We start from the raw sequence: 27472 nt of genomic DNA, 5'->3' as shown, positions 1-27472 counted from the left end.
GGGGAAAACAAAAGCCTGAAACTTCCAAAGTTTTTTTTAAATAATGAAACAAAAATTTCAATTCCAAACTATGTTTAATTTCAAAGTTTCCCTTTGAAATCTCCAAAAAGGCTGATTTTCAATGAAACCCCATTTTTCCATGGAAAACTTTGGCCACCTCTAACCACAAATAGTTACGGCCCTGAGCTGTGTGCAAAAGGTAAGAGGCCGAGCCCCCAACAGCGCTGTACTGGGGCAATGGCTCAGTACCAACCGGGGGGAAAGATTCCTAGATTCTCAAGCCAGAAGGGACCATTATGATCCTCTAATCTGACCTCCTGGGTAGCACAGGCCAGAGACCTGCTGCCCCAAAATAATTCCTAGAGCAAATCTGATAGAAAAACTTCCAAGCTTGGTTTCAAAATTGTCAGTGATCGAGAATCCACCATGACCCTGAGTAAATTGTTCCAGTGGTTAATTACTCTCACTTTTAAACATTTATGCCTTATTTCCCATCTGAATTTGTGTATCTTCAGCTTGCAGTTCTTAGATCATGTTAGACCTTCCCCTGCTAGATTGAATAGCCCATTATTAAATGTGTGTTCCCCATGTAGGTACTTATAGACTGTGATCAATCACCCCTGAACCTTCTCTTTGTTAAACGAGATCAGTTGGGCCCCTGGAGTCTATCACTATAAGACATGTTTTCTAATTATTCTCATGACTCATCTCTGAGCCCTCTCCAATTCATCAACCTCCTTCTTGAATTGTGGGCACCAGACCTGGACACAGGATTCCAGCAACAGTCGCCCCAGTGCCAAATGCAGAAGTAAAATAACCTCTCTGCTCCTACTCAAGAGTCCCCTGTCAATGCATCCCAGGACCATGTCGGCTCTTTTGGCCACAGCATCACACTGGGGCCCCATGATCAGCTGATCATCCACCACAACTCCCAAATCTTTCCCGCAGCAACACTTATTTACTGAGCCGCCAACACCATTTCCTACGGTTCCTGCTGCTTTCCTTGCAGGTCTTCCACCCACATTCTGAACAGGGCTGACTGCTTGGGTTGTGAGAGCAGACCAGTTCACATCCCCAAGCCAGGCTGTGTGCTTAGCGTTCTCTCCGTGTCTCTGGCTGTTAGGTGGTATCTCAGGCGTGCTTTCTTTGGCGGAAAAGCCAGCTGGCTTTAAGTGCATTGATCACAGCAAACTGGAACTCTTCCTTTGCAACCCAGTGATATTTGCAGACGCTTTTCTTCTGTGAAATGAAGATTAACCTCCCCTCCTCCCCCCCCCCCCCCGAGCAATCCGTCTGACTTCTAAACAGTCCACATTTAGTCAGGGTATGTCTACACTACGAAATTAGGTCGAATTAATAGGAGCCGGTTTTATAGAAATCGGTTGTATACAGCCGATTGTGTGTGTCCCCACATAAAATGCTCTAAGTGCTCTAGTCGGCGGACCGCGTCCACAGTACCGAGGCTAGCGTCGACTTCTGGAGCATTGCACTATGGGTAGCTATCCCACAGTTCCCGCAGTCTCCGCCGCCCATTGGAATTCTGGGTTGAGATCCCAATGCCCGAATGATGCAAAACAGTGTCGCGGGGGGTTCTGGGTACATGTCGTCAGGCCCCTCCCCCTCCGTCAGAGCAACGGCAGACAATAGATTCGCGCCTTTTTACCTGGGTTACCTGTGCAGACAACATACAACGGCAAGCATGGAGCCCGCTCAGCTCAGCTCACCGTCACCATATGTCATCTGGGTGCTGGCAGTCGTGGGACTGCATTGCTACACAGCAGCAGCAGCTAACTGCCTTTTGGCGGTAGACGGTGCAGCATGACTGGTAGCCTTCATCGGCGATCTGGGTGCTGGCAGCCGTGGGGCTGGCAGCCGTAGGGCTGCATTGCACCAGCCCTTGCCTTTTGCCTTTTGGCAGTAGATGTTTTATTATGACTGGTATCCGTCGTCATCGTACTGCAGTGGCTGTCAATCATGGGCACCTGGGCAGACCTGCTCAGTCCTATCGAACTGTCTTGACAATGATGGCTATCAGTCGTAGTATGCTATTTTCTGCCAAGCGCCCAGTATTTTCTGCTAAGCACCCAGAAGAGGCCGAGGGCGATCTGGGTGCTGGCAGACGTGGGGCTGCATTGCTACACAGCAGCAGCCCCTTGCCTTTTGGCAGTAGATAGTATATTACGACTGGTATCCATCGTCGTCATACTACAGTGGCTATCAGTCTTAGTACACTAACTGCCAAGCGCCCAGTATTTGCTGCCAAGCACCCAGAAGATGCCGAGGGCTATCAGTCATGCTGCACCATCGTCTTAAGATGTAAAAAATAGATTTGTTCTGTATTCATTTGCTTCCCCCTCCCTCCGTCAAATCAACGGCCTGCTAAACCCAGGCTTTTGAGTTCAGTCTTTGGGGGGGGCCATTCTGTGTGACAGTTGTTTGTGTTTCTCCCTGATGCACAGCCACCTTTGTTGATTTTAATTCCCTGTACCTGTACGCCATGTCGTCACTCGCCCCTCCCTCCCTCCCTCCTTCCCCTGGTCCGTCAGATACTAGTTTCGCACCTTTTTTCAGACCAGACGCCATAGCTAGCACTGGGATCATGGAGCCCGCTCGGATCACCGCGGCAATTATGAGCACTATGAACACCACACGCATTGTCCTGGAGTATATGCAGAGCCAGAACATGCCAAAGCAAAACCAGGACCAGCCGAGGAGGCGATTGCAGCGCGGCGACGAGAGTGATGAGGAAATTGACATGGACATAGACCTCTCACAAGGCACAGGCCCCAGCAATGTGGAAATCATGGTGTTACTGGGGCAGGTTCATGCCGTGGAACGCCGATTCTGGGCCCGGGAAACAAGCACAGACTGGTGGGACCGCATCGTGCTGCAGGTGTGGGACAATTCCCAGTGGCTGCGAAACTTTCGCATGCGTAAGGGCACTTTCATGGAACTTTGTGACTTGCTTTCCCCTGCGCTGAAGCGCCAGAATACCAGGATGAGAGCAGCCCTCACAGTTGAGAAGCGAGTGGCGATAGCCCTGTGGAAGCTTGCAACGCCAGACAGCTACCGGTCAGTCGGGAATCAATTTGGAGTGGGCAAATCTACTGTGGGGGCTGCTGTGATCCAAGTTGCCAGGGCAATGAAAGACCTGGTGATATCAAGGGTAGTGACTCTGGGAAACGTGCAGGCCATAGTGCATGGCTTTGCTGCAATGGGATTCCCAAACTGTGGTGGGGCCATAGACGGAACCCATATCCCTATCTTGGCACCGGAGCACCAAGCCACCGAGTACATAAACCGCAAGGGGTACTTTTCAATGCTGCTGCAAGCCCTGGTGGATCACAAGGGACATTTCACCAACATCAACGTGGGATGGCCGGGAAAGGTACATGATGCTCGCGTCTTCAGGCACTCTGCTCTGTTTCGAAAGCTGGAGGAAGGGACTTTCTTCCCGGACCAGAAAATAACCGTTGGGGATGTTGAAATGCCTATCGTGATCCTTGGGGACCCAGCCTACCCCTTAATGCCATGGCTCATGAAGCCGTACACAGGCAGCCTGGACAGGAGTCAGGACCTGTTCAACTACAGGCTGAGCAAGTGCCGAATGGTGGTGGAATGTGCATTTGGACGTTTAAAAGCGCGCTGGCGCAGCTTACTGACTCGCTCAGACCTCAGCGAAAAGAATATCCCCATTGTTATTGCTGCTTGCTGTGCGCTCCACAATATCTGTGAGAGTAAGGGGGAGACATTTATGGCGGGGTGGGAGGTTGAGGCAAATCGCCTGGCCGCTGATTACGCGCAGCCAGACACAAGGGCGGTTAGAGGAGCACAGCAGGGCGCGGTGCGCATCAGAGAAGCTTTGAAAACGAGTTTTGTGACTGGCCAGGCTACGGTGTGAAACTTCTGTTTGTTTCTCCTTGATGAACCCTCCGCCCCCCCCCCCACCCGGTTCACTCTACTTCCCTGTACACCAAACAACCCACCCTCCCCTCCCCCCTTCGAGCACCGCTTGCAGAGGCAATAAAGTCATTGTTACTTCACATTCATGCATTCTTTATTAATTCATCACACAACTAGGGGGATAATTGCCAAGGTAGCCCGGGATGGGTGGGGGAGGAGGGAAGGAAAAGGACACACTGCAGTTTAAAACTTTAACTCTTATTGAAGGCCAGCCTTCTGATGCTCGGGCAATCATCTGGGGTGGAGTGACTGGGTGGCCGGAGGCCCCCCCACCGTGTTCTTGGGTGTCTGGGTGAGGAGGCTATGGAACTTGGGGAGGAGGGCTGTTGGTTACACAGGGGCTGTAGTGGCGGTCTCTGCTCCTGCTGCCTTTCCTGCAGCTCAACCATACGCTGGAGCATATCAGTTTGATGCTCCAGCAGCCGGAGCATCGACTCTTGCCTTCTGTCTGCAAGCTGACGCCACCTATCATCTTCAGCCCGCAATTTGCTCTGTTCATCCCGCGATTCAGCCCGCCACCTCTCCTCTCGTTCATATTGTGCTTTTCTGTAGTCTGACATTGACTGCCTTCACGCATTCTGCTGTGCTCTGTCAGCGTGGGAGGACATCTGGAGTTCCGTGAACATATTGTCCCGCGTCCTCCATTTTCTCTTTCTAATCTTCACTAGCCTCTGTGAAGGAGAAACATTTGCGGCTGGTGGAGGAGAAGGGAGAGGTGGTTAAAAAAGACATATTTTAGAGAACAATGGGTACACTCTTTCACGTTACATTTTGCTGTTCACATTACACAGCACATGTGCTTTCGTTACAAGGTCGCATTTTTCCTCTTATATTGAGGGCCTGCCGGTTTGGTGTGAGAGATCACTCACGCAGTGCCAGGCAACAGATTTCAGCTTGCAGGCAGCCATGGTAAGCCACAGTCTTTTGGCTTTTTTAACCCTCATAACATGTGGGAATGGTTTCAAACCCTCATTTCCCTGATCATGCACCCATTGGGTTGGCCATTTAAAATGGGTTTGCAATGTAAAAGGAGGGGCTGCGGTTTCCAGGTTAACATGCAGCACAAACCCAACTAACCCCCCTTCCCCCCCCACACCCAATTCTCTGGGATGATCACTTCACCCCTCCCCCCACCGCGTGGCTAACAGCGGGGAACATTTCTGTTCAGCAGAGCAGGAATGGGCACCTCTGAATGTCCCCTTAATAAAATCACCCCATTTCAACCAGGTGACCGTGAATGATATCACTCTCCTGAGGATAACAAAGAGCGATAAGGAATGGATGTTGTCTGCATGCCAGCAAACACTGGGACCATATGCTGCCATGCTTTGTTATGCAATGATTCCAGACTACGTGCTACTGGCCTGGCGTGCTAAAGTGTCCTACCATGGCGGACGGGATAAGGCAGCCCTCCCCAGAAACCTTTTGCAAAGGCTTTGGGAGTACATGAAGGAGAGCTTTCTGGAGATGTCCCTGGAGGATTTCCGCTCCATCTCCATACACGTTAACAGACTTTTACAGTAGCTGTACTGGCCGCGATTGCCAGGGCAAATTAATCATTAATCATTAAACACGCTTGCTTTTAAACCATGTGTAATATTTACAAAGGTACACTCACCAGAGGTCCCCTGTGTGCCCTCAGGGTCTGGGAGCACGCCTTGGGTGAGTTCGGGGGTTACTGGTTCCAGGTCCAGGGTGATAAACATATCCTGGCTGTTGGGGAAACCGGTTTCTCCGCTTCCTTGCTGCTGTGAGCTATCTACATTATCTCCATCCTCATCTTCCTCGTACCCCGAACCTGCTTCCCTGTGTGTTTCTCCAGTGAGGGAGTCATAGCACACGGTTGGGGTAGTGGTGGCTGCACCCCCTAGAATGGCATGCAGCTCTGCGTAGAAGCGGCATGTTTGCGGCTCTGCCCCGGACCTTCCGTTTGCTTCTCTGGCTTTGTGGTAGGCTTGCCTTAGCTCCTTAATTTTCACGTGGCACTGCTGTGCGTCCCTGTTATGGCCTCTGTCCTTCATGGCCTTGGAGACCTTTTCTAATATTTTGCCATTTCGTTTACTGCTACGGAGTTCAGCTAGCACTGATTCATCTCCCCATATGGCGAGCAGATCCCGTACCTCCCGTTCGGTCCATGATGGAGCTCTTTTGCGATCCTGGGACTCCATCACGGTTACCTGTGCTGATGAGCTCTGCGTGGTCACCTGGGCTCTCCACGCTGAGCAAACAGGAAATGAAATTCAAACGTTCGCGGGGCTTTTCCTGTCTACCTGGTCAGTGCATCTGAGTTGAGAGTGCTGTCCAGAGCGGTCACAATGAAGCACTGTGGGATAGCTCCCGGAGGCCAATAACGTCGAATTCCGTCCACACTACCCCAATTCCGACCCGCTAAGGCCGATTTTATCACTAATCCCCTCGTCGGAGGTGGAGTAAAGAAACCGGTTTAAAGGGCCCTTTAAGTCGAAAGAAAGGGCTTCGTCGTGTGAACGTGTCCAGGCTTAATTCGATTTAACGCTGCTAAAGTCGACCTAAACTCGTAGTGTAGACCAGGCCTCAGCGCCTCTCTCCTGTTCGACAGAATGAGAGTACTCTTGGGGGACGGTCTCAGGAACTAAGCGGACTCATGTGCAGAGGGCCCCCGGCTGGTGAAAGGGCAAGGAGCACATGTAGCCAATGGAAGGCCTGCAAAGATCACGGTGCATTGCAAGGAACATGCCGAGCTAATATCCCAGGCATCGTCCTTGCCTTGGCATATCCTGTACCTGTGGTTCTGGGGCTTTGCTGGCATGCGGGTGGTCTTTTCTTGCCAAAACTCCCCATCAGCCTATGTCTTGAGTAAGGATTTGGCTTTTGGGTGTCACCAGGAGCGGCGCCAGGGTTTTTGGTGCCCTAGGCGGGGGTCCTCCGCGCTCCCGGTCGTCGTCGGCAATTCTGCGGTGGGGGGGTCCTTCCGCGCTCCCGGTCTTCGGGGCACTTCGGCGGCGGGTCCCGGAGCGACTGAAGGACCCACCGCAGAATTGCCGCCGAAGACCCGGAGCGTGGAATGACCCCCCGCCGCCGAATTGCCGCCAAGGGCGGCAAAATGCCACCCCCCCCCCAATCCTGGCGCCCTAGGCGACTGCCTAGGTCGCCTAAATGGAAGCGCCGGCCCTGGGTGTCACTATTTCACTGTGAAAGATTCCGAGTGCAGCCAGGTAAGGGATAATGTTATAGCTGCTTTGCTCTGATGATAGCCAGTGTGTTAGGAGAACATTTGCTGTTACTTGGTGTGAAATTCGGAATCATGAGTTAGTGACTTACCTAGGTTTTTATTCATTTATTCCAATCTACTGTAGCTATTGTGTGCTCAGTCACAGAAATAGAGCATAGACCTTTAGAGGAACTGGGACGTAATTCTATTCTGTAAAGCTTTGGCTCCCTGAACAGTCTCAAGCCAATAATATATGTACCCATGAACAATGCTGGAGAAAGGAACGGCAGCTCACCTTCCTTTCAGAGAATTGATTTCTTGGGAAAGATATGGTGTCCTTTGTATGTCGGGCATGTTGTACTTGGGTACTGTGTATGTTAGTTAGAGAGGATGCTTCCCAGCAGGTTCCCGGCCCTGTAGTCAGAGCATTAAAGTGTACAGTAGAGATGTATCTGAACCAAACCCTGCATCCAAGCAGTCCTGGACTTTGGTGAAGTTGGGATCTTCATCCCAACTCTGGCCCCAGAGTGTCGATTCTAAGTGCATCATCTGCAGCATCCGTAGATGTGGTCGAGCAGGGGCAGCAAGGGGCCGACTGGCTGACGACTAGCCCTAAAACTAGCCTTCTCGTACATCCCCTTGTTTGGGTCCCAGGGAGGGCTGGGGAATTGGGGGCGCGAGGGGCGTGGTGGAGAGGCAGGGTTTGAGTTTCACTTTTCAGGGGGCATGGGAGAGTTTTCTTGTTTCTCTCTGAGAGGGAATGGAGTAGCACACCGCAATAGAGAACAGGGATGGGGGAGTGTCAGGGCAGGTCCCCCCGCCCCAGGCTGGCCTCTGATGTATTTTTTTAGCAGCAAGGCTGAAGTTAAAATGCAAAAGCAAGTGGAACTCTGGAGGTTGCGTTTTAATTCCGTATTCCTTTAAAGACAGAACATGTGACTAAGGCAGGCACTCGGCACGCACTCCGCAGGGAGGGGCGTGGATTTACCTGAAAGGCCTCAATCCTGCGCCAGCCAAAGCTCTCCTGCCTGAAATGGGAGTTGGAGCCGGCCCCTAGAGCTTGTGAAGGTTGCTGAATTGAGACCCCTGGCAGCTGAATTCTCTGCCTGCAGATGCAGCAGCTGTGTAATACTCTCCCACACTGCACTGCCCTTGTACCCCCACGTGACCCTGGAGGGGGCCCCATCTGAGAGGACAATCTCCATCTCCAAGGCCTGTAGGTCCATGGGACCTCTTGCTGAGTTCCCCTTCAAGGGACCAGTTGTTGCCAACTGTGATGTGCAAACTTAAGCCACTGAACAGCCATTAGTTAGGGATGGGTTTTGGTTATTCGCCACCGACCTGGCCAGGATTCAAACCAGCGTTTAGCAATTAAGGACTCACTGTCACATTCTCATTCTCCCCTGTCATCTAGTCCTCTGTCGTCTTTGGCACACTGAGGTACCAAGCCCCCGGATGTATAGCACACACCTGTTGTTCTGGCAGGCGCATTGCGCTGGAGCAGGCTTGTCCATTGGGGTCTCCCCCGGGTTGTAGTAGTTTGGCCTCTGCTATTTTTTTCCCTTGTGTTGTGCATTCTTCCAGTTGGTTCATGTGATAAATGAAAGAGGGAGATGGCCCTTCTGCCCCCAGCATGAGCTGTTCCTGTAAGATTTTCCCTGAGCGACAGAGGAGCATCCTGGGAAGAGGTTACAGACTAGGCGAGAGAGGCACTTGCGTAAACCACTGCGATAATGCTCAGGATGCTCGGCTCCTGAATGAGATGCATGGGAAGTTCCCGTTCTTGCCCTGTGTCATTTAAAACTGAATAACACCTATAAAGAGGGCCTGATTCTCATTAATCCGAAGGCCCCTTGGCCCCCGTCGGGTAGTCAGGAAGGAGTACACGTGAGAATCAGGCCCGAGGTGCTGTAGACCACTCTGTGAAGGTGCTATGCAGATGGGTCATCTCTGTTCATCATGCTTGCCAAGATTTTGCCAAGATTCTTTCTGGACTCTGAATTTCCTGGACCGTAGGCACATTCCTGTGCCCCGCACAATGGGGCCTCGGGTGCTACTTTATTGTCAATGACAATTATCTAAAATTGCCAGTTGCTTTCCCAGTCCCCAGCTGCCGCCCCCACCAGCAAGGGGGGAGCTTGCGTCCTGCGCCTGGGGTGTTAATGTCTCCTTAAAAGGACAGGCTGCGTCTTCAGTGTCTCCCCCACGCAGTGCTGTGGCAGGGAGAGTTCAGAATGCTGCTCGTCCTCTGGGGCTCTCAGGCTGTCTGGAGACAGGTGCAATTCCCATGCAAGTTTTGCATAGCTGAGAAGGTTCCTACTATGGATTTAAATTTACAAAAAGAAGACTGTTCTATGGCGGGTGTCTTCATGATTTCCTAACCCACTGTGAGAGATACCAATGATTTCAGTAAAACACATAATACAAGTACAAAGCTTTTGCTTCTTTGCATGAACCTAAGAATGTAAGAACGGCCATATTGGGTGAGACCAATGGTCCATCTAGCCCAGTATCCTGTCTTCCGACAGTGGCCAGTGCCAGATGCTTCAGAGGGAATGAACAGAGCAGGGCAATTATCGAGTGATCCATCCCCTGTTGTCCAGTCCCAATTTGTGGCAGTCAGAGGTCTAGGGATACCCAGAGCATGGGGTCGCCGCCCTGACCATCTTGGCTAACAGCCAGTGAGGGACCCATCCTCCATGAACTTATCTAATTCTTTTTTGAACCCAGTTATACTTTTGGCCTTTACAACATCCCCTGGCAATGAGTTCCAGATTGACTGTGTGTGGTGTGAGGAAGTACTTCCTTTTGTTTGTTTTAAACCTGCTGCCTGTTTATTTCATTGGGTGACCCCTAGTTCTTGTGTTATGTGAAGGGGTAAATAACACTTCCTTATTTGTTTTCTCCACACCAATCATGATTTTACAGACCTCTTTCATATCCCCCCTTAGCTGTTTGTTTTCGAAGCTGATCAGTCCCAGTCTTTTTAATCTCTCCTTATATGGAAGCTGTTCCGTCCCCTTAATCAATTTTGTTGCAGTTCTCTTTACTTTTTCCAAGTCTAATATATATATATTTAGCTGGAGTGACCAGAACTGCACACAGTATTAAATGTGTGGGCATGCTGTGGATTTAAATAGTGGCATTATGATATTTTGTCTTATTATCTATCCCTTTCTTAATGGTTCCCAACATTCTGTTCACTCTTGACTGCTGCTGAACAGATGTTTTCAGAGAGCTATCCACGATGACTCCAAGATCTTTCTTGAGTGATAACAGCTAACTATAGACCCATTATTTTGCATGTACAGTTGGGCTTATGTTTTCTATTGTGCATAACTTTGAATTTCTCAGCATTCAGTTTCATCGCCCTGAAAACATCTTGCTGTAAAAAGCAAAACAAACAAACAAAAACCCTTTGACCATTCAGCGAGCAACTACCTGCATTAACTGTGTCTTTTCCTCTCTCCACAGCTTTGTTACTGCTGTACGATGTTACAAACAGAGCATCATTTGACAACATCCAAGTAAGTTGGACACGGTCAGGTCCCAGGGGGAACGTGCTGAGAGTTTAAGGCAAATACTTTGTGTTCCTTGAGTTGTTGTATGCAGGTTGGTTGGTTGGTGTTGATGGCATCCTAGAATTGTTTTGCAGTGTTTATAAGATCCTATTGGCTGGTCTGTTCTGCCTCATCTTCAGAGCAGGGTTGGTGAACCAGGTCCCGTAAACCAGGACAACTCTCACCTCCCTGCAGCTCACACTAAGCTCTTCAGTGCGAACTTTTCTGAAGACTGATTAATTCTTTTCAGCCGTTGTTATTTTGGCTGCTGCCTCAGCCTTTCCGGGCTCCAGTCTGGCATGGCAGGGCGAAGTCTGGAATACCCGGGCACAGGCAGCGATCATGCTAATTCTGGCCAGACATGAAGTAGGTAGTTCTGGAGGTCTCACAAGACCCAGTTTTGGCAAGATCTGTAGCCTGTTTTTGCAGACCCAAGAGACTTCAAGAATTAGAAGACACTTGAGCAAAAGCTCGAGTTTTGCATGCTCCTCTGTACTGCCAAGCCTTTGGATGCCTTCTTGCTATCTGTGAGTGACTGACTCGGTCTTGAGTTCTGAGCAAGGGCTTGTTCTGCTCTCTGCACTCTTGTTCCCAGATTGCATTCCAGAGGCAAGTGCATTTACAGAATAAATTACTGTGAACAATTAGGACCTTGCGAGACACGGAGATTTCTGTGTAACGCTATGGAGCTTGAAAAAGAAATAATCACAGTCTGGTTACCAGGAGACCGATTCTGTTGACACCAAAAGACTCGCTAGAGTATTGATACTTGCTGCTGGGTAATGGGAGCAGCAGGGGAGAATGTCTTCCATTCAGATACAGGAGTCTGATGAGAAGGGGTGTATCTATAGCCATCTCCCTAAGAACACTGCATGCCTCTTCTCCGGAGAACTGGCCCTTGCAATCGATGCAAGTAACTTGCATGCCGATACAGTACTGGGTATGATGATCCACATCCCCAATCCTGCTCATTACTGCCCTACTGTCGATCCCTCCCACTGTTATTTTTACTGCTATTATCATAGCACCTAGGAGCTCTAGTCACGGACCGGGTGAGGACCCCATTGTACTAACACACAACAGAACGACAGTCCCTGCACAAAGAACTTCCAATCTAAGTGTAAGACACAAGATACCAGATGGAGGCAAACCGACCAACAAGGGAGCGCACAGAAACAATGAGGCCAGATTGGTCAGCACAACAGGCTGCGGTCTCAGCCCACCAGTGGCCTGACAATCGTCAAGTTATTTTGTTGCCATCACAGCAGAAGAGATTGGAAGGAGGGATCTGCAGGAGGACAGTGGGGTGGCTTGGCAGATGTGGAGGGAGAGCGCAGGCAAGGCTGGGAGAAAGCTCGAAGGTGGTGGTTTGAAAATGTAACACGTGGTATCTTAATTACAAAAGGAACTAAACCCGGGGCAGCAGCTTTCTGAGCTGGCATTGGGAAGTGGGTTGCTGTGAATTATTTTATATCAACGGTGGAAAGTTTTCATTTTCAAATGCACGTTCCATTACCTTTCACTAAACGGTACAAGAAAATGTCAGGGCAGTGTGCGAAATGCTGTGTTTGTGAAAATAGGACCTGTTTTGCATTTGTAATACAGTACAGAAAAACTCAAATGTTGGTTGGATTCATGTTTCACTACAAGTATTTCACATACCTGTGTTCTGCTCACACACCAGGGTAGGGGAGGAGAGGTGGGGAAGAGATTCACAAACACACTTCACCCCTTGCTGTAATGTAGATGAGTTGCTCTTTGTTACACTGTTGTAGCCTGTGTTTTGTGTTCATGTTGGATCTTTCCGATTAGAGCATTTTCAAGTCCACTTAGTTTTTGGCCTCCTATGTGAGAACTGTTTAAAAAACCCATAAAGCATCACCCACCATCCCACTGACTGCTGAATCTAGAACTGGTTCCATTTCTCCTGCAGCAGAGTATGATGCTGGATGGGGAGGGCTCTGAGTTACTACAGAGAATTCTTTCCCAGGTGTCTGGCTGGTGGGTCTCACCCACATGCTCAGGGTTTAACTGATCACCATATTTGGGGTCAGGAAGGAATTTTCCCCCAGGTCAGATTGGCTGAGACCCTGGGGGATTTTTGCCTTCCTCTGCAGCGTGGGGCACGGGTCACTTGCTGGTTTGAACTAGTGTAAATGGTGGATTCTCTGTAACTTGAAGTCTTTAAACCATGATTTGAGGATGTCGGTAACTCAGCCAGAGGTCAGGGGTCTATTACAGCAGTGGGTGGATGAGGTTCTGTGGCCTGCGATGGGCAGGAGGTCAGACCAGATGATCACGACAGTCCCTTCTGGCCTTAAAGCCTGTGAGTCTCTGATCCTCATTGGCCAGGCAGTGGAATTTTGGCTTGGTGAAATTGAGACACTGCTTGGAAGAAGCACTGGGAAGTAGCGACTGTGGTGGTGTCTGATTCCTGCCTCTCGCTTCCCTGAAGGGTCGTGTCCTCCATGATCTGCAGCATTGGACGGATGCTCCAAGTGGGCTGACGGCAAAACAATGTAGAATCCCAGCTGGGCAAACTCCATCTCCCAGGCCTTTCCATTAAAGCGCTGAGTTTAGCGCGTCACATTAAAGGCCAGGAGTATCCAAAGCTCCCATAATAATGAGATGCATGGCTCGTGGTGATGTTACTACCTTTATCTAATCATCTTGCGCCTCCTGGGATTGTAAGGAGATGACAAAGGATTAAAGTAGGTCTTGCTCTTACCCCTTCCCCACCTTCCCTGCTCCAAGAGAGGGCTGCATGCAGCGAAGGGCTCGAGTTGTAGAGTTCTGACTAGAATTCCCGCCTAGCACACAGCAACTACACCGCACCGTAAAGGTATCTTCTCCTTTACAAAGGTCCATCTAGCCCAGAATCTTGTCTTCTGACAGTGGCCAATGCCAGGTGCCCCAGAGGGAAAGAGCAGAACAGGGAATCATCAAGTGATCCACCTTGCTCAGGGCATATCCTGACATCTCCGGGTTTGGCCCTGTGTGAATTCCAGGCTTGACTTGATGGTGACTCCGTTTGTTTTCCATCATGTAACGAGGCTGAGTGAATGGGTGGCCGGCACCCGCCACCATTTGGGATGAGAAAGCCCTGCTGCATGCGAGTCTGTGAGGTTGCCATCTGTGGTGGCTGCATGAGCCCGTATGGATTGGGCCAAAGCATCCCAGCTTGTTGCTAGAACTCCCGGAGATCCCCCCACACGAGCATGAGTTTAACCCCATCCCCTCACACTCCAGGCCAGGCAGTACCAGCAAGGGTCACCAGGCGCCGCCGACAGTCTGGCAGGTCCAGGAATATCTTTGCATGGTGTTAAACTGCAGGAGCCGAGCTCTAGCTTCCCCCCACAAGGGCCATGTAGCTGATATGTTTTCTCTTTCCCACTGCTCCTTGGGGATTTCATGCTGCAGAATTTGTCCCCTCTTGGTGCAGGGTCCGTTGCCTGGCCCTTCCCTGGAACAGTGCTATGGTCTCCAAGGGCGGTGGCCCCAAACCCTGCGTTGTGTGGGAGAGGCACCTGTGTTTGGGGCCGCCCCGTAGAGCACGGTCTGTTGTTTATAGGGACCACCTAGGGCTCGGTCGGGCAAAGGGAACTGCGTAGATGGACCCGTTGCCAAACCTGGGGCCCAGCCCTGTCCCCCGAGCAGTTGTGCCAGGCTCAGAAGTGCTTCCGCTCGAAGGGAGGCTGGCGAGTGGGGACCCTGCCCCGGGATATTCGGGGGGGTCTGTGTGCCTCTACTGCTCTACCCCGCGCCCCACACCAGCACAGCTCGGCCATGACCCATAGTTCTGTGCCCAGTGAGCATCCGCTGAAACCAGGGCCGGCGTTAGACGCGCTGGGGCGCAGGGCAGGAAGCTGCAGGCCGAACCCTGCTGCCTGGGGCTGAAGCCCGAGCCCCACAGAACACCTTAGCTTTGTGGGGGCCACTGTGGTGTGGGGTCCCAGCGCTGGCTGAAACTGGGCCCACAGGGGGTGGACGTGGCCTGAGTGTGCAGGCAGCCTGGTCTCCGTGTGGGTTGAGATGGGAGGGGGCCATTTCTCCCGTCCCGGGCCTAGTCCCTGTGGCCGAGCTCTTTGCAGGCCCCTAGAGGGGAGCGGTTCGGTCACACAGCCGTACCTGCAAAGCCCCAGGATGCAGGGAGGAGGGTTTCAGGAAGAGGGAGTGAGAGGCCCCCAGAGAGCTGCTGTCAGGCGATCCGGGAAGGTGCCACGGGGCACGGGCAGCAGTTTAGCATAGAAGTAAATGCAAAGCTAAATAGAGGAGCTTTGTGTCTGTAATTACTGCGGAGCTGGGTGGGTAATTTGCTTTGGAAGCAAGCGTCCTCTCTCCCACGCAGACCTTGCGCTGGCTCCAAGCCGGGAGAGCCGATGAGAGGCTGCGGAGAGACGCACCTGAGAGGCAGCGACTCGATCGGAACGAGCCCTGGGGTTCTTCTCTGGGGAAATGGAACTCGCTCGCTGACGGGGTCACTGCTCGTGCTGGAACCTCCCTTTGCTGCTCAGGGATCTGGAGATCTGGGCACTGCCACTGACGCCCTGCGCGGCCATGAGCATGTCCCACAGGCCAGGCTTCCCCACCGTGTCCTCGAACCCTGGGCTGTGGGCTGAACTCCGACACCCAGCCCCTGATTTTCACACGTGCCGAGCAGCTGCAGCTCCAGCTGTTGCCAATGGGATCTGTCCGTAAAGTGTTTTCCACCCGTCAGGCAGAGGGCGAAGCACTTGTGGTCGGTGGTGGTGGGTTGATTTAGTAGTTTGTGAATTGGACCGAGCCCTCCAGGGTTCGGCGTGTTTGCTGTTTGACTCCCTTCGCTCTCCTGCCAGTGCTCGTCCATGCTGTGTCCGGTCCTGGTCCCAAACGTATGTCTTAGCATGAGGCACCTCCAGCCTGCATGATTGTTTCTATACTGCACAGTTCAGACCAGGCTGCAGGACTCGCCCCTGGGGAATCTCGCCCTCTGGATAGCATGGGGCTGGCCACTCTCAGGACATTTTCCTTTGGGACAAACAGCCTCATTCCCAAGCTACAAGCAAACAGCCTCATTCCCCGCTGGTGCCCATGCTTGACTAAGCCTGTCGCATGCTCCGAAAGCAGCCGTGCCCAGAGAAGGAGCCTGGCATCCGGCTGCCCTCTGGCATAGCACAGGGTAATATGGACCCCATTGAAATGCAGCCCCTTACCTCAAGTACCTTCTCAGAACGTGGCATCCATTTCCCAGCCTTTCATCTCCTCTCCCTCTGCTTTCAGCCCCCTTTGGAGTTGGCCTCAAAATGAGACCTGAGGGCACAAGTCAGCCCTTGCCATGTTCTCCCAGCCACCCTGCACCAGCTGAGCCCCCTCTCCCCCGCCCCCCGCCCCAAATGTTTCCCTGGGATTTCTTCTTCTGGTGTCAGATCAGAGACGTGGGCCAGGCAGGCTCCTGCCTCCTGGTTTTCTTCCTGCGGATAATCCTCATTGGGACGTTGATCAAAGGCCGGATTCGCAGCCTGACGGGGGTGGTGTGGATCAGGCCCGTAGGAGCAGCTGGCTACACACACAGTGAAGGGCCAACTGCAGCAAAACCCCAAGGGAAGCTTTTTCCCCCCACAGTCTCTTTCTATAAGGAGCCACGAAGGGAGTGTGTGTGCGTGTGCGTGTGCGTGTGTGTGTGGAATAGACCGCCCCCTCGGGATTGTGTCCCCCAGTTAGGCCTAATTTCTGACACACCGATTCTGATTGATTCATTTTTGGCCTCTTTGTTTGGACGAATTCAGTTTTCCTTTCTTGCTTTTTGTGCCTTTTCCCATCAACGTGTGTCGTCGTCGTAGGTGATTGTGGCCTTTTATACACTTCTTACACTCCCTTTTTCCAGCTGAGCTCACAAGTGGGGTAAATCTGTCGGCCCTGGCATGACACCAGCCCTGTCACGTTGGATTTGAGGTCTCTTCAGATCGCGTCTCACCCTGCCAAAAGTATCTACCCGGATGCCTGCGCGGTAGGTGGCACATGTGAAACGAACTGGTGGGGGCTCAGTCCGGCTGTTAGCAGGCAGAAGCCCACAGCAGCACCATTTCAGCTGGCACTAATTGGTCCCCCCTTACCCTCTCCCCGTCCCCATTATGAGCCATCTTGGCAGAGAAGCCAGGAACCGCACAGGACGTGGAGACTGAGCTCCTGTCTCTTTAGTAAAGGCGGCCTTGCAGATCAGGTCTGGGCTGGCGACAGGGAGGGAAAAATTGCTCCCTGCTGCTGCCCTTGCTGTACCTGCTGGGTCAGCAAAAGGCTCCCGGCTCCAGGGATGTCAGTCCCGCCCCTTTCCCAGAGCTCCGCTGCCCTGCTGATGTCTCCAACAGGAGCAGGGGGTGATGAGATGAAAGAAGAAGGGAAAAGACTGAGAACAGGCTGCCGGCAGAGCAGGCTCTAACCAGACCCCACTTGAAAGCTTTCCGCGAGGCCTTTCAACTCCAGAGATGAAGAGGTTTCCTCTGCACTTGCCATCTGGAGCCCTGAGCGGCGCACAGAGCACATGGTGTCGCTTCAGCCCACTTCAAAGGGGAGCCGGGGCCGTTCCGCCCACCACACGCAATGCAAGGGCTGCATGAGGTCTCCAGGTGCAGCAGTTGGACCAGCAGGTCATCCTGCCTCCAGCCCGTTCCCCCCGGGGTGCAGGAGCTGCTCTGGGGAGAGAATTCAAAGCTGAGCTCCCTGGCTCAGTTCACTCCCTCCACAGCCCTGGGGTGGTTCCAAGCCAGCCCCATTGGCACACGCCCAGCTCACCCTCCTGTGCCAGGCCAGCCAGAGAGGCAGGAGCGCTCAGCTGGGCTTGCTGTCTTGCGGATCTTCCCAGCAGGGGATGTGGGACTGCGAGGAGCTGCGTTCTCCTCAGATGCCGTCGTTGTTCGGCTTTACCTGCACGCTGTCAGAGTCAAACAGCCGAGAGAGGGCCGGTGTGCGTCTCCGGCTCCTGGCTTTGCCGGGATGCTCCGCGGGCAGCTCCTCAGGGCATTAAATACCATGGAAAATCTGTTGTGCAGACACCTGCTCCCCTGGAAGTGGCTCCCTCTGAAACTGATCTGTGTCCCTGCACCTTGTTAACAGCAATTATTCAAACAGCTAATGAAGGTGGATTTTAAAAACCCAGGTTCCTGGTCTGTTCAGCACTCGCATCTAGGGGCTCCTGCTGCAGGCGGAGAATAGCCTGGCTCAGCCCCATATTCAGAACTGATGCTGCACCAGCCCTCTGTTCCTTGCACTGAGTGGCCCCTGGAGCCAGGGCTGATGGGGGTGCTGTGGATCAGTCATTCCTGTGACTAATGCACGCAGATTTCAGGTTTCTCATCCCTGGAGACTCCCGCTCAGCGTGGTACCATGAGGAAAAACAATGCATGGCAGCTAAATCCATCCCTGGGGGAACGTGGTTGAACCCAGTGGCATTTGTCCAGGGGTGGAATTGACCCAGTTGGTTTAAAAGACAAAGGACAGGGCTGCGCTGTGACAGGCTCTCAGAGCCAGGACGTGCGCTCTCCCTGCAGCGCTGGTGGAACAGTACAATGAGCACCTGGATCATCCCCATCCCCCGTCATGGTCCCTCCGCAGGGCGTGAACCCCGGACCTTCAGCACCAAAGCACAACCTCTGCCATTTGAGCTTAGGAAGTAACTCCATTAGCAGGGAGCGGTAGTAGGCTGTTATCCTCTGAAGCCAGGATGCACATTTTTTGAGTGTTACTCTCACAGACACATGCCCAAATGGGATCAGCTCTGCTGACTAGCAAGGAGAGACAACAGGGCCACAGTCTCATTCCTTCTCTGCCCTCTTAGGGGCTGGCGCTCACAACCCCAGACTTGAGCAGAAGGTGGGGCTGGACAGGGGATAGGGCTAGCAGCTAGACCCTGAATGGGTGCTGGGTTGGGCACAATCTCACCCACCATAGGAGAGCTCCTCTGAAATGCACACTGCCTTTCCCCGCCTCCCTCGGTCCTGCTGGGCCCTGAGGCCCCGGCGGTGCAGCTGACGATGTGCTGGCATTTCATTATGAATATATTTTGGCACCATGTGGCTGTGCTGTTTATTAGTAATGTTCGATGTTTGTCAAGGGGGCTGATAATTACAGCTCTCTCCCTATTAACATAAACCTATAAAATAGTCATCTGCTGGCTTAAATATTTGTCCACTCCAGAATGAAAATGAAATGACTTAATAGCATCTCCGAGAGGCTCTTTTGCTGGTTGGTTGGCTGTCCTTGCCTTTCCTACCCAGTAACTTTAAATGTCACAGCCACACTTCCCTGTCATTCTTCCACCCTGGGCTGACTGTACCATGCTCATGGTTTTGGGTAGTGAATATAAATGGATGGTGCCCACATCCTGGGCCAACAACGCTGGGAAAGGCAGGTCTTTGCCATTCGTACCTTTTGAGTGTCCCAGTGAGTTCCTTCCTCTTGAATGCCGATGTCTGCTCCCAAAACACGTAGCTGGGATCATTGCATCATCTGGCAGTGAAGCAGTTAAAGATATGTTTCTTTTTCCTTTTTTCTTTTTAAAGAACACCGTCAAGATGAAAGTCATGCCAAAGAAAAAGTGCTTCCCCACCCTCGACCCTCCCCCCATTCCTAGAACCACCTTTGCTTGTTAAAACGGCCAAAAGTTTACACCTCTCCCTAGAGAGGGCTTCCCATTTTCCCCAGCTAACTCAGGCCGGTTCCCCATTTATCCTCAGATTTACTGACTGGTTCCTCCTGTGCTAGCACAATGCTGCTCCGGTATGCGTCCCCAACGCTGCAGGGGAATGGTTCAATCCAAAGGTTCGCTCCATGCTTTGTTTTAGAAGAGCGGTTCACGTCTTATTCCAGAAAGCTCAGCTGTTGGGGTTTTTTGGCATAGATCCTGAATTCTAGCCCTTGGCTAATTTTGCCCCTGTTCTTTAAAAACGTTTGTTGTTTGTTTTTTATTCAGTTTGGTGGTTATGTGACAAGTTCCCCTCGCCCCCGGGGTGCCACTTGGAACTGGGGTACCAGTGAGCCTGCCCGACCCACCAGCCCGGGTTCCCTTTACACTGTATTGCTGAGGAAAGCCAGCCAAGCCCTTCCCCAGGCTTCAGACTGCACTTTACCAGCACACACACAGGTAGGGACACAGCCAGCTGCAGCTACACACACAGACGCTGAGATCCGCTCTGCATGGGGAGACTCAGCTAAGGGATTGCCCAGTACTCAAGTGCACACCCCCCCTCAGTGGGTAAACCAAAATTGTACCATCTTGCGCTGTACAGGGAACTGTACAGCGTAAGGTCCTGAAATTCACCCCCTCCCTCAATGTGGAGAGAGAGAGACAGCTTTCTGCCCCAAGTGATGATTTCCACACACTGGGTTTAGACAAAACAAAAGCAAGTTTATTAAGTACAAAAGGATAGGTTCTAAGTGATTATAAGGGATCGCAAACAGATCAAAGCAGATTACCCAGCAAATAAAACAAACACGCAAACTAAGCTTAATATACTAAAGAAACTGGTTATAAGTAGCAAATTCTCACCCTAAATGTTGTTTTAGGTGGATTGCAAGGAGTCTTGAAGGCAGGCTGCACTTGCTTGCAGCTTAAAATTCCAGATATTCCTTTTACAGGACTGGGCTTAGCTCTTCTCCCCTAGTCCAGTCTTTTAGTTCTCAGGTTTCCAGCAGTCCTCTTTCTTGGACGGGGAGTCAATGAAGAACCAGTCACGATGATGTCACTCCCCTGCCTTAAATAGATTTTGCATAGGGTGGGAACCTATTATCATGGAGTCCAGTACCAGATGATTTGGTCAGATGACCCTGCAGACATAATTCAGAGGCTGTTTGTAGCGTCCCCAGGAAGACTTCCCTGAGATTAGCATCTTCAAAGACCTATTGTTTTCCCTACTGGCCCTTCCCAACCAGCCATCCAGACTGATTGCATTCTGTCTAGTGGGCGTGCTCCAGGTGTAAACACATTTGTACTAGATGCATAGACAATATTCCTAACTTCAGGTACAAAAATGATACATGCATACAAATAGGTTAATCATATTCAGTAAATCATAACCTTTCCAATGAGATCTCACTTGACCCATCTTGCAAAAAACACATCTTAGTTATGCCATAATCCTATCGTAACCATATCTCTATGAAGAATATGGGACATAGTGTCACAGTTGAGAAGAATTAACAAAAATACTTGGGGTGTCTCTCTTTCATCTTCAGTCTTATTTACTTTGTGTTCCTCAGCCTGCATAGCTACGTGCTGGGATCAGGGAAAACATCCCTTTCTGATGTACTGTAGCAAGGCACGGCTCAGCACGATATTGGATTATAGTGATTCTTTTCTTTACCATCCTCTGAAGAATCCAGCATTTTCCACTGTTAGAGACAGGGAGCTAGACTCCTTGGAGATTTGATGTGGCAGGGTACCATACATGCCAGGCTGGTATTCTGCTCCAGTTCTGCAGGAGGTTGTTAACACCTCAGAGGGATCAAATGATCTGATTCTGTACAACAGGAGACTAGAGGGACCCTTGGCCTGCTCCACGATGTCAGTTGCTTTATTCTTGCCTCTCAAGGGACAAGAGAAGGCTCTGCAGCTTTGCTAATCCCGATTACAGGCAGCTATACAGGAGGCTTAAGATTTATCACATGCTGGGCTGAAGTTCGATATGTGTATACATCAGCTCTCTGAATTCCTTGCTATAAATCAGAGCAAGAAACCCTTTTCCATTGCTGCTAAAAGGGAAGAAAAGAGGATGAGGATTAGAAAGCACCTCTAGCAAGACCACCTGGGAAGATTATGTAATTAGGCACAAGGAGAATGGTTTGCCAGAGGCTTTTCTTCCTTTCTTACAGGCTCTGACCTCCCTGCCGACTGGCTGCTGCTTCAGGTATTTCTCAGAGCGGCAGTTTCGGAACTGCTGGTTATAACGCTCTCTTCGCTGACCGTTTACGTTTCTGAGGACCTAGAGTAAGCTGGCCATGTGGCCTTTCACCCTCTGTCCTTTAATCACAGGTTATCAGTGGGCAGCAACTAGAACATGTGAGTAGGGGACTTTCCCAAATGAGACCCATTACATTCCAGGGAGTTTCTTCCACCTGGGAGTGGAGATGCAGCCGTTCCCCGATGGGAGGGTGGAGCAGGGCTTACTCGGCTGCATAAGGTTACTTGTGTGAGAAGTGTTGGCAGGATCAGGCCTGTGCCTGCATTTCTAGTTCTTGGTGTATCTTAGGGGTTTATCTGGCGGCCCATCGTCATAAAATCAATAGAAATTGCAAAGTCCCCAGTGGACGACATGGAGTCTCTGGCACTTCCCGCGTTGGGGGCCAAATCTCTGCTTGGGGAAGGAGTTTTGGTTGAGTTTTTTAGATTTTGCTAATTTCTTCTTTGGGTGTTTTTTATTATTATGATGATTATTATTATGATTATTTGCTGGTGGGGGTGTTGGGGTTTGGAGGTGTCAGTGTTGAGGTTTGGGGGGAGAAGGGAGGCTCAGTTTTGGGGCTGCAGGGGAAAAGGTGGGGGTCCGTGACGTGAGCCATTCTCGTAGCAGAAAGGCTTTTTTGAAGAAGCTTTGCAGCATTTTCTGCAGAGGGTCATTACTTGTTAGTACGTCTGGGCACTCTGTAATGTGCTCTTTTGTGATTCATTTTAATTCACAGCACAGTAGAAGAGCAGATCCTCTGTCATTCTCAGAGAAGGAATGTTGACATATGCAGTATTGCCTGTCCCAAGCATTCAAATATCATGAGTCAGGCCTTAGAAAATCATGAGGTTGTCTTAAAATTCATGAGATTAAACAAAGTAGTAATAAACTGATGGGTTCTTATTTTCCTTCTGGTTTTTTAGCCTTTGGGGTGCAAGCTTTTCTTTGCAACTACAAGAGCTAGAAACTTTCTTTTCTTTTTTTTAATGAAAGTTGAGATCCTCACATAATCACAGGACTCCGGGAGCTGGAGCATTAAGAAAAATACCAAATGGTGTGAGACCTTTTCAGTATACTAGTGAGAGCTGGCAATGCTGGCAGACTGCTCATGTGTGTCGGTGTTTGCAGGATCAGGCTCCTAATAGGTAATTACATATTAGTGTTTGGGGGAGGAATTTGAAAGACTGAACTTCTCTTATGCCTGGGGCATGTTTTAGTGGGCGGTGTGGGGTCCCTGCCGGTCTCCTGGAGCATGTGCTTTTGTTTCAAAGTTGTTGCCATATCTATAGCCCAGATCCTTCTCTCAGAGAGAGGTTTGCTTTGACCTGGAAGGCACCAGAACTGTGTGGTTGTGCTGTGCAGGGAGGCAGGCCAGAGAAGGCCCAGGTAGGGTGAGTCTGTGTATCTATGTGCTGTGAAGCTTTGCTCTGCAGGGGGGGAGCGGGGAGGAGTTGCTGTGTGTGTGTGTGTGTGTGTGTGTGTGTGTGTGTGTGTGTGTGTGTGTGTGTGTGTGTCTGTGTGGTGGGGGGTGTCCTGCTGGGGAATTGACCTAGAGCGGAGGATTCTGTGCTGAGCCCCCTACATCCGTCCTCGTGGCTCCACCAAACAAGCCATGTGTGTGCAAAACCTCATTTGTGCAGGGAAGGAGGATTTGGTTGCATTAAGTGGTGGCTGTTGCACACCCAGTGGCTGCTGCACACCTGCTGATCAGCACAAATACATGGTCCAGTTTAGATACGTCTTTTATTCAGTTACAAACCTGCTACCTCTGAACACCGCTATTTAAAGCCATTAATTGGCATTTAATTAGCAACCCGGCCCAAACAGAAGCATTATCTGGGGGCGCTTAAATTTGGAGCGTGACGGTTCTGAGCAGGCCTCGCTCTCGTTCTGTGGCGTTGGGTTGTGCTGTAACAATAACCGAACCACCACTCAGCATTTGTCTAGTGCTGTGCATCTTTGGAGGGCTGTGAAGCACTAACTAATCCTCGCGACCCGCCCTTGATGCGCCAGCGTCACACTCATTAATATTAGTGACAGACATGCAGCAAGGGAACAACAGATTCTTCCCTAGCAGGCAGGGCGCTTGCATCCAAAGGCATTTGTGTTTTCTTTATTCTGGGTTAAAGGGATGCTGTTAAATCATTTAAATCCCATAATTTAGGGCAAATCTTTGAAAACTGTATCTCCCTGCAGGAAAATGACACCAATTGTGTCCCCCTTCACTCCTGCCTTGTATTGTTTATAACAGCACCATGACCGTCTGCTGACTCCTGCCATTATGATAGAACGCTTCCTCTCCTCCATTACCTGCTTTGAGCAAATAGTTAACTGTTGACACTCTAAAGCATTGGAGTTAGCACCCATTGAGAGGAAATGGGCAGTTCATACCTCACAGCTATTGTTTCAGGCTCTCTGCAAACTCAGACATCCCAGTATCATTTTCACAGAGGTCACATTTTTTAAGTTTTTCTTTGCAACCAAACTAACTAGACTTATTTTATTTAATGAAAGCTGAGACTCTGCAGAACAATTGAGAGGTCTACCCAACCCCCCATGGCTAATATTTTGTGCCTCCTGACGCTGGGGAAATACTGATTTGGGGCTTTAAATGTATTTTCAATTATTAACCAAAAATATACTAGAAAACAAGGTGTTACTATAACAGGAGCTCCGGTCATTTACATATATACAGTTAATCTTGACTGTGTCTCGTTCCAAGTGTTTATATTTATGAAGATGTTAGAGGACTGACAGTTCACATTTTCTCTCGGCAGTGAGTGAAAGGGGGTGACAGGTTAACTTGAGCAGCTAATTTATGCTCTGTGTAATTACAACATGGGCTGGGAAACATGTACATGGTAATTTACCGCAGCCAGCTTTATGGGTGAGGCTGTGAACTCCGGAACATATGTCTCATTTATTGTCCACTGCCTCCAAATCATCCTGATTGGCAAGATTTGAAATGGTGAACAAAAGCTACCGCTAACGAAGCCTGTTGCAATCTCTTAATGGCCCCACTGTGGTGTTTTTGGTGACTTGCACTGGTATATTTCACCCACGTGGGTTTGAAGTCCAGAGAAATTCAGGCCTGTTCATGATTGTAAAATCCCTGAGCGTGATGGAAATTTAAAGCCCTTGGTGGCTCTGTGACCTGTCCCTCAGAGGCAGAAGGGGAGAGAGCTGCTGCCAACTTGATCCTCCGGATGGCAGGAGAGCGGGAGGGGTGAGCCGAATAAAAGCAAGCTCCCTGGGGGAGAGGGAGGCCGCTGAGAGCCCCTATGAGAGGAGGGATGCTTCCTGCCTTCCACGTCTGGGCATAGTTCCCATTGCCCTGAAAATCAGTCCTCATGCTTCAAGGGGGAAGTGATAGCCAGCTGGGGTCAGGAGGGGATCCTTCTCCTTTCCCCTGGGGTCTTGTCGTCAGTGGTTGGGGGGATGGCATGTTCTTACCTCATGGGAGACACCTCACGGTAAAATCACAGTGAAGACAAGGCATGCGAGTTCGCAAGGTGAGTTAAAGTGTCGGGGGCCCGCGACCGGGGCGTGGGCAGTCTGGCCTCGTGATTCGAGCAGTGGCGAGGATCAGAGCCAGAGTCAGGAACTGAGCACCGGAGCAAGACTGGAGCAGGGCAAGGAACAAGTGGGCACGGGAGCGATTGCTGCTGTGGGTGTAAGCACTGAGCCGCCAGCGATCTGCTGCTGCTGGGCTTAACATAACGACTGCTGGCTCCCCGAAGCCGGTCAGGCGGGTCAGTCAATCAGGCGGTTCTTCTGTAGCTCCTCTGGGTTCATGAGCCTGCCTGGAGACTGAGGTAACTACTCCCAGGCTCAGCGGCAGGAATTTGTTCCCGACACAAGGCTGCGGAGTTAACTCAAGCGTTGCCTCTCCACACAGACCAGCCTTTCCCTCGAGCGTGGTGGTGCTCCTATCTCGAGTTCCTGGCTCATTGGGGTACAGGCCAAAGCTCCAGTTAGCACAACTCGTCGTCTGCTAACACACCCACTGTGTAGTGTGGACACAGGCTAGGTCCACTGGAGCGCTGCTAGTCCTCCAACGCCTTCCCACAATTCCCCCCATGTGCCCAGAAAGGACAGACAAGCTCTCCCACAATTCACTTGGAAAGAATTCATAGAGTGGTTCAAAGGAACAGGGGCTGTACCCCCAAAGCTCGCAGCACCTCAGTGTGGCTGCAGCAGCTCCAGGGTTATCTCGCGTAGGATGACCAGATGTCCCGATTTTATAGGGACAGTCCCGATTTTGGGGTCTTTTTCTTATATAGGCTCCTATTACCCCCCCACCCCCTGTCCCAATTTTTCACACTTGCTGTCTGGTCACCCTAATCTCGCGGTGTGGCTGCTCTCACTCGAGCCGGGCTGACCTGAGAGGAGTAGCTGGAGCACCGATAATGGCAGGTAACTGCTCTGTGCAGGCGTGTCCATCATCAACTCCACCTGCTAACTCGTGTGAAAACTGCCAACAGCCTTGTCTTCACTAGGGTTTTACCTGGCGTTAGGTAGCTCTAGCTGAGTGCATACTTTCTCCTTAGTGTCGCATGTGCGTTAATTCAGAGTAAGGGGTCACGTCTTCCCCATGATCGGGGTTTGTCCACTGCTGGAGACAGGATTCCGTGGTACAGGGACCACTCGTCTGTTCCCTGTGGCACACCCCTAGATTTTTTAGCTAGGTGTGGTTTACACTTAAAAGTTTTGCCAGCATAAATCTGTCGGTTAGCAGTGTGCAGGAATCCACCTCCCCCAAAGGAACTTAGCTGTGCTGCAAAAGCCCTAGTGTTGATGCTGTTTCACTAGCAGAAAACTGCTTTTGCGGATTATAGCTTGTTTTGTTTGAGAGAATGGTATACGCTGTACCGGCAAAAGCAGCCTTTCCAGTTTAAGCTGCGTCTCCACTAGCAGGGTTTGCTGCTACAGCTATCCTGGTGGGACTGTACCAGCAAACACCGCCTAGTGCAGACAAGCCCCCGGTCTGTTGATTGCCAGCTGACACTGAGATGGCTCAAACATTTGTAAAAGCTAGTATGGATGCTCAGCAAACACTTGTTCTTTGCCCTCGGCAGGCCGCAAGTGTTAAACGCCAGTGTTTGCAGGTTGGGGATTCGTAAGCAATTAACTGGAGGTAAAAAAGTCCGGTGCAGGAAAAGCCAGTGAGGCCAGCACGTTGTTACCCAGTAAGTGCCCCTCGATTGCAAGTGCACGCTTGCAGCGCCCTGCACGTCTGTAGTGCCGTCTCAGTAATAACCGTGACATGCCTCTAGTCCCTGCAATGCCACCAGCCTGCGAGTTCCATTTGTACTTCGCGGCAGGGCAAAGAGAGACGCCTGAGCTAATGAAAGCTTCCCCTTGAAATCCTTCCTGCCCCAGCCAAGATAAGGGGAGCGAGGATTGCACCGTGGGATTGGCCCTGGAAGCCGAGGGATGCTAACCCGGCTTATCCTGCGCCTCTGAGCAGAGCTGCTGCGAACAAAACGTGTCTCACGACAGGCGGCTGGCAGGGCTCTTGGCTGGCTGCAGAGCCCCAGGCAAGGCAGCCCTCGGAGCACAAGCATGGTCCAGGGATAGGCCAAGAGCGTGTGTAGCTGCAGGAATCCCAGAGCTCTGCAGACCCGGAAGGGAGCAGGAAGCGTCCGGGAGCCAAGACTGACTGTATGGACAAGGCTTTCGCTGTATAGTGGGCCCGTTGTCTCTGCGGGGGCCCAGCAGCAACGCCTGGCATGGATCCTATTAGGAAGCGGCGTCGCTCTGCACTCTCCAGATGTCCTCTCTCTACTCCTGTCCTGACCAGCTCAGACGTGCAATAGCTTTGTCGTGCTGTGATGCTCCCCCGG

General features: G+C 51.2%; 1 protein-coding gene across 1 annotated transcript in view; it reads left to right on the top strand.

Moving 5' to 3' along the window:
• Window positions 1-27472, top strand: part of RAB26 (RAB26, member RAS oncogene family) — a 216035-nt gene that overhangs the window by 151530 nt on the left and 37033 nt on the right. Inside the window, exon 5 of the mRNA XM_065412359.1 lies at window positions 10628-10680. Within this exon, the coding sequence (XP_065268431.1) occupies window positions 10628-10680 (53 nt within the window). The remainder of the gene's footprint in view (window positions 1-10627; window positions 10681-27472) is intronic.

The sequence above is a fragment of the Emys orbicularis genome, chromosome 10 (genome assembly GCF_028017835.1).
Source record: "Emys orbicularis isolate rEmyOrb1 chromosome 10, rEmyOrb1.hap1, whole genome shotgun sequence".
Classification (NCBI taxonomy): Eukaryota; Metazoa; Chordata; order Testudines; family Emydidae; genus Emys; species Emys orbicularis.
This window is presented reverse-complemented; position numbering and strand designations above follow the sequence as displayed.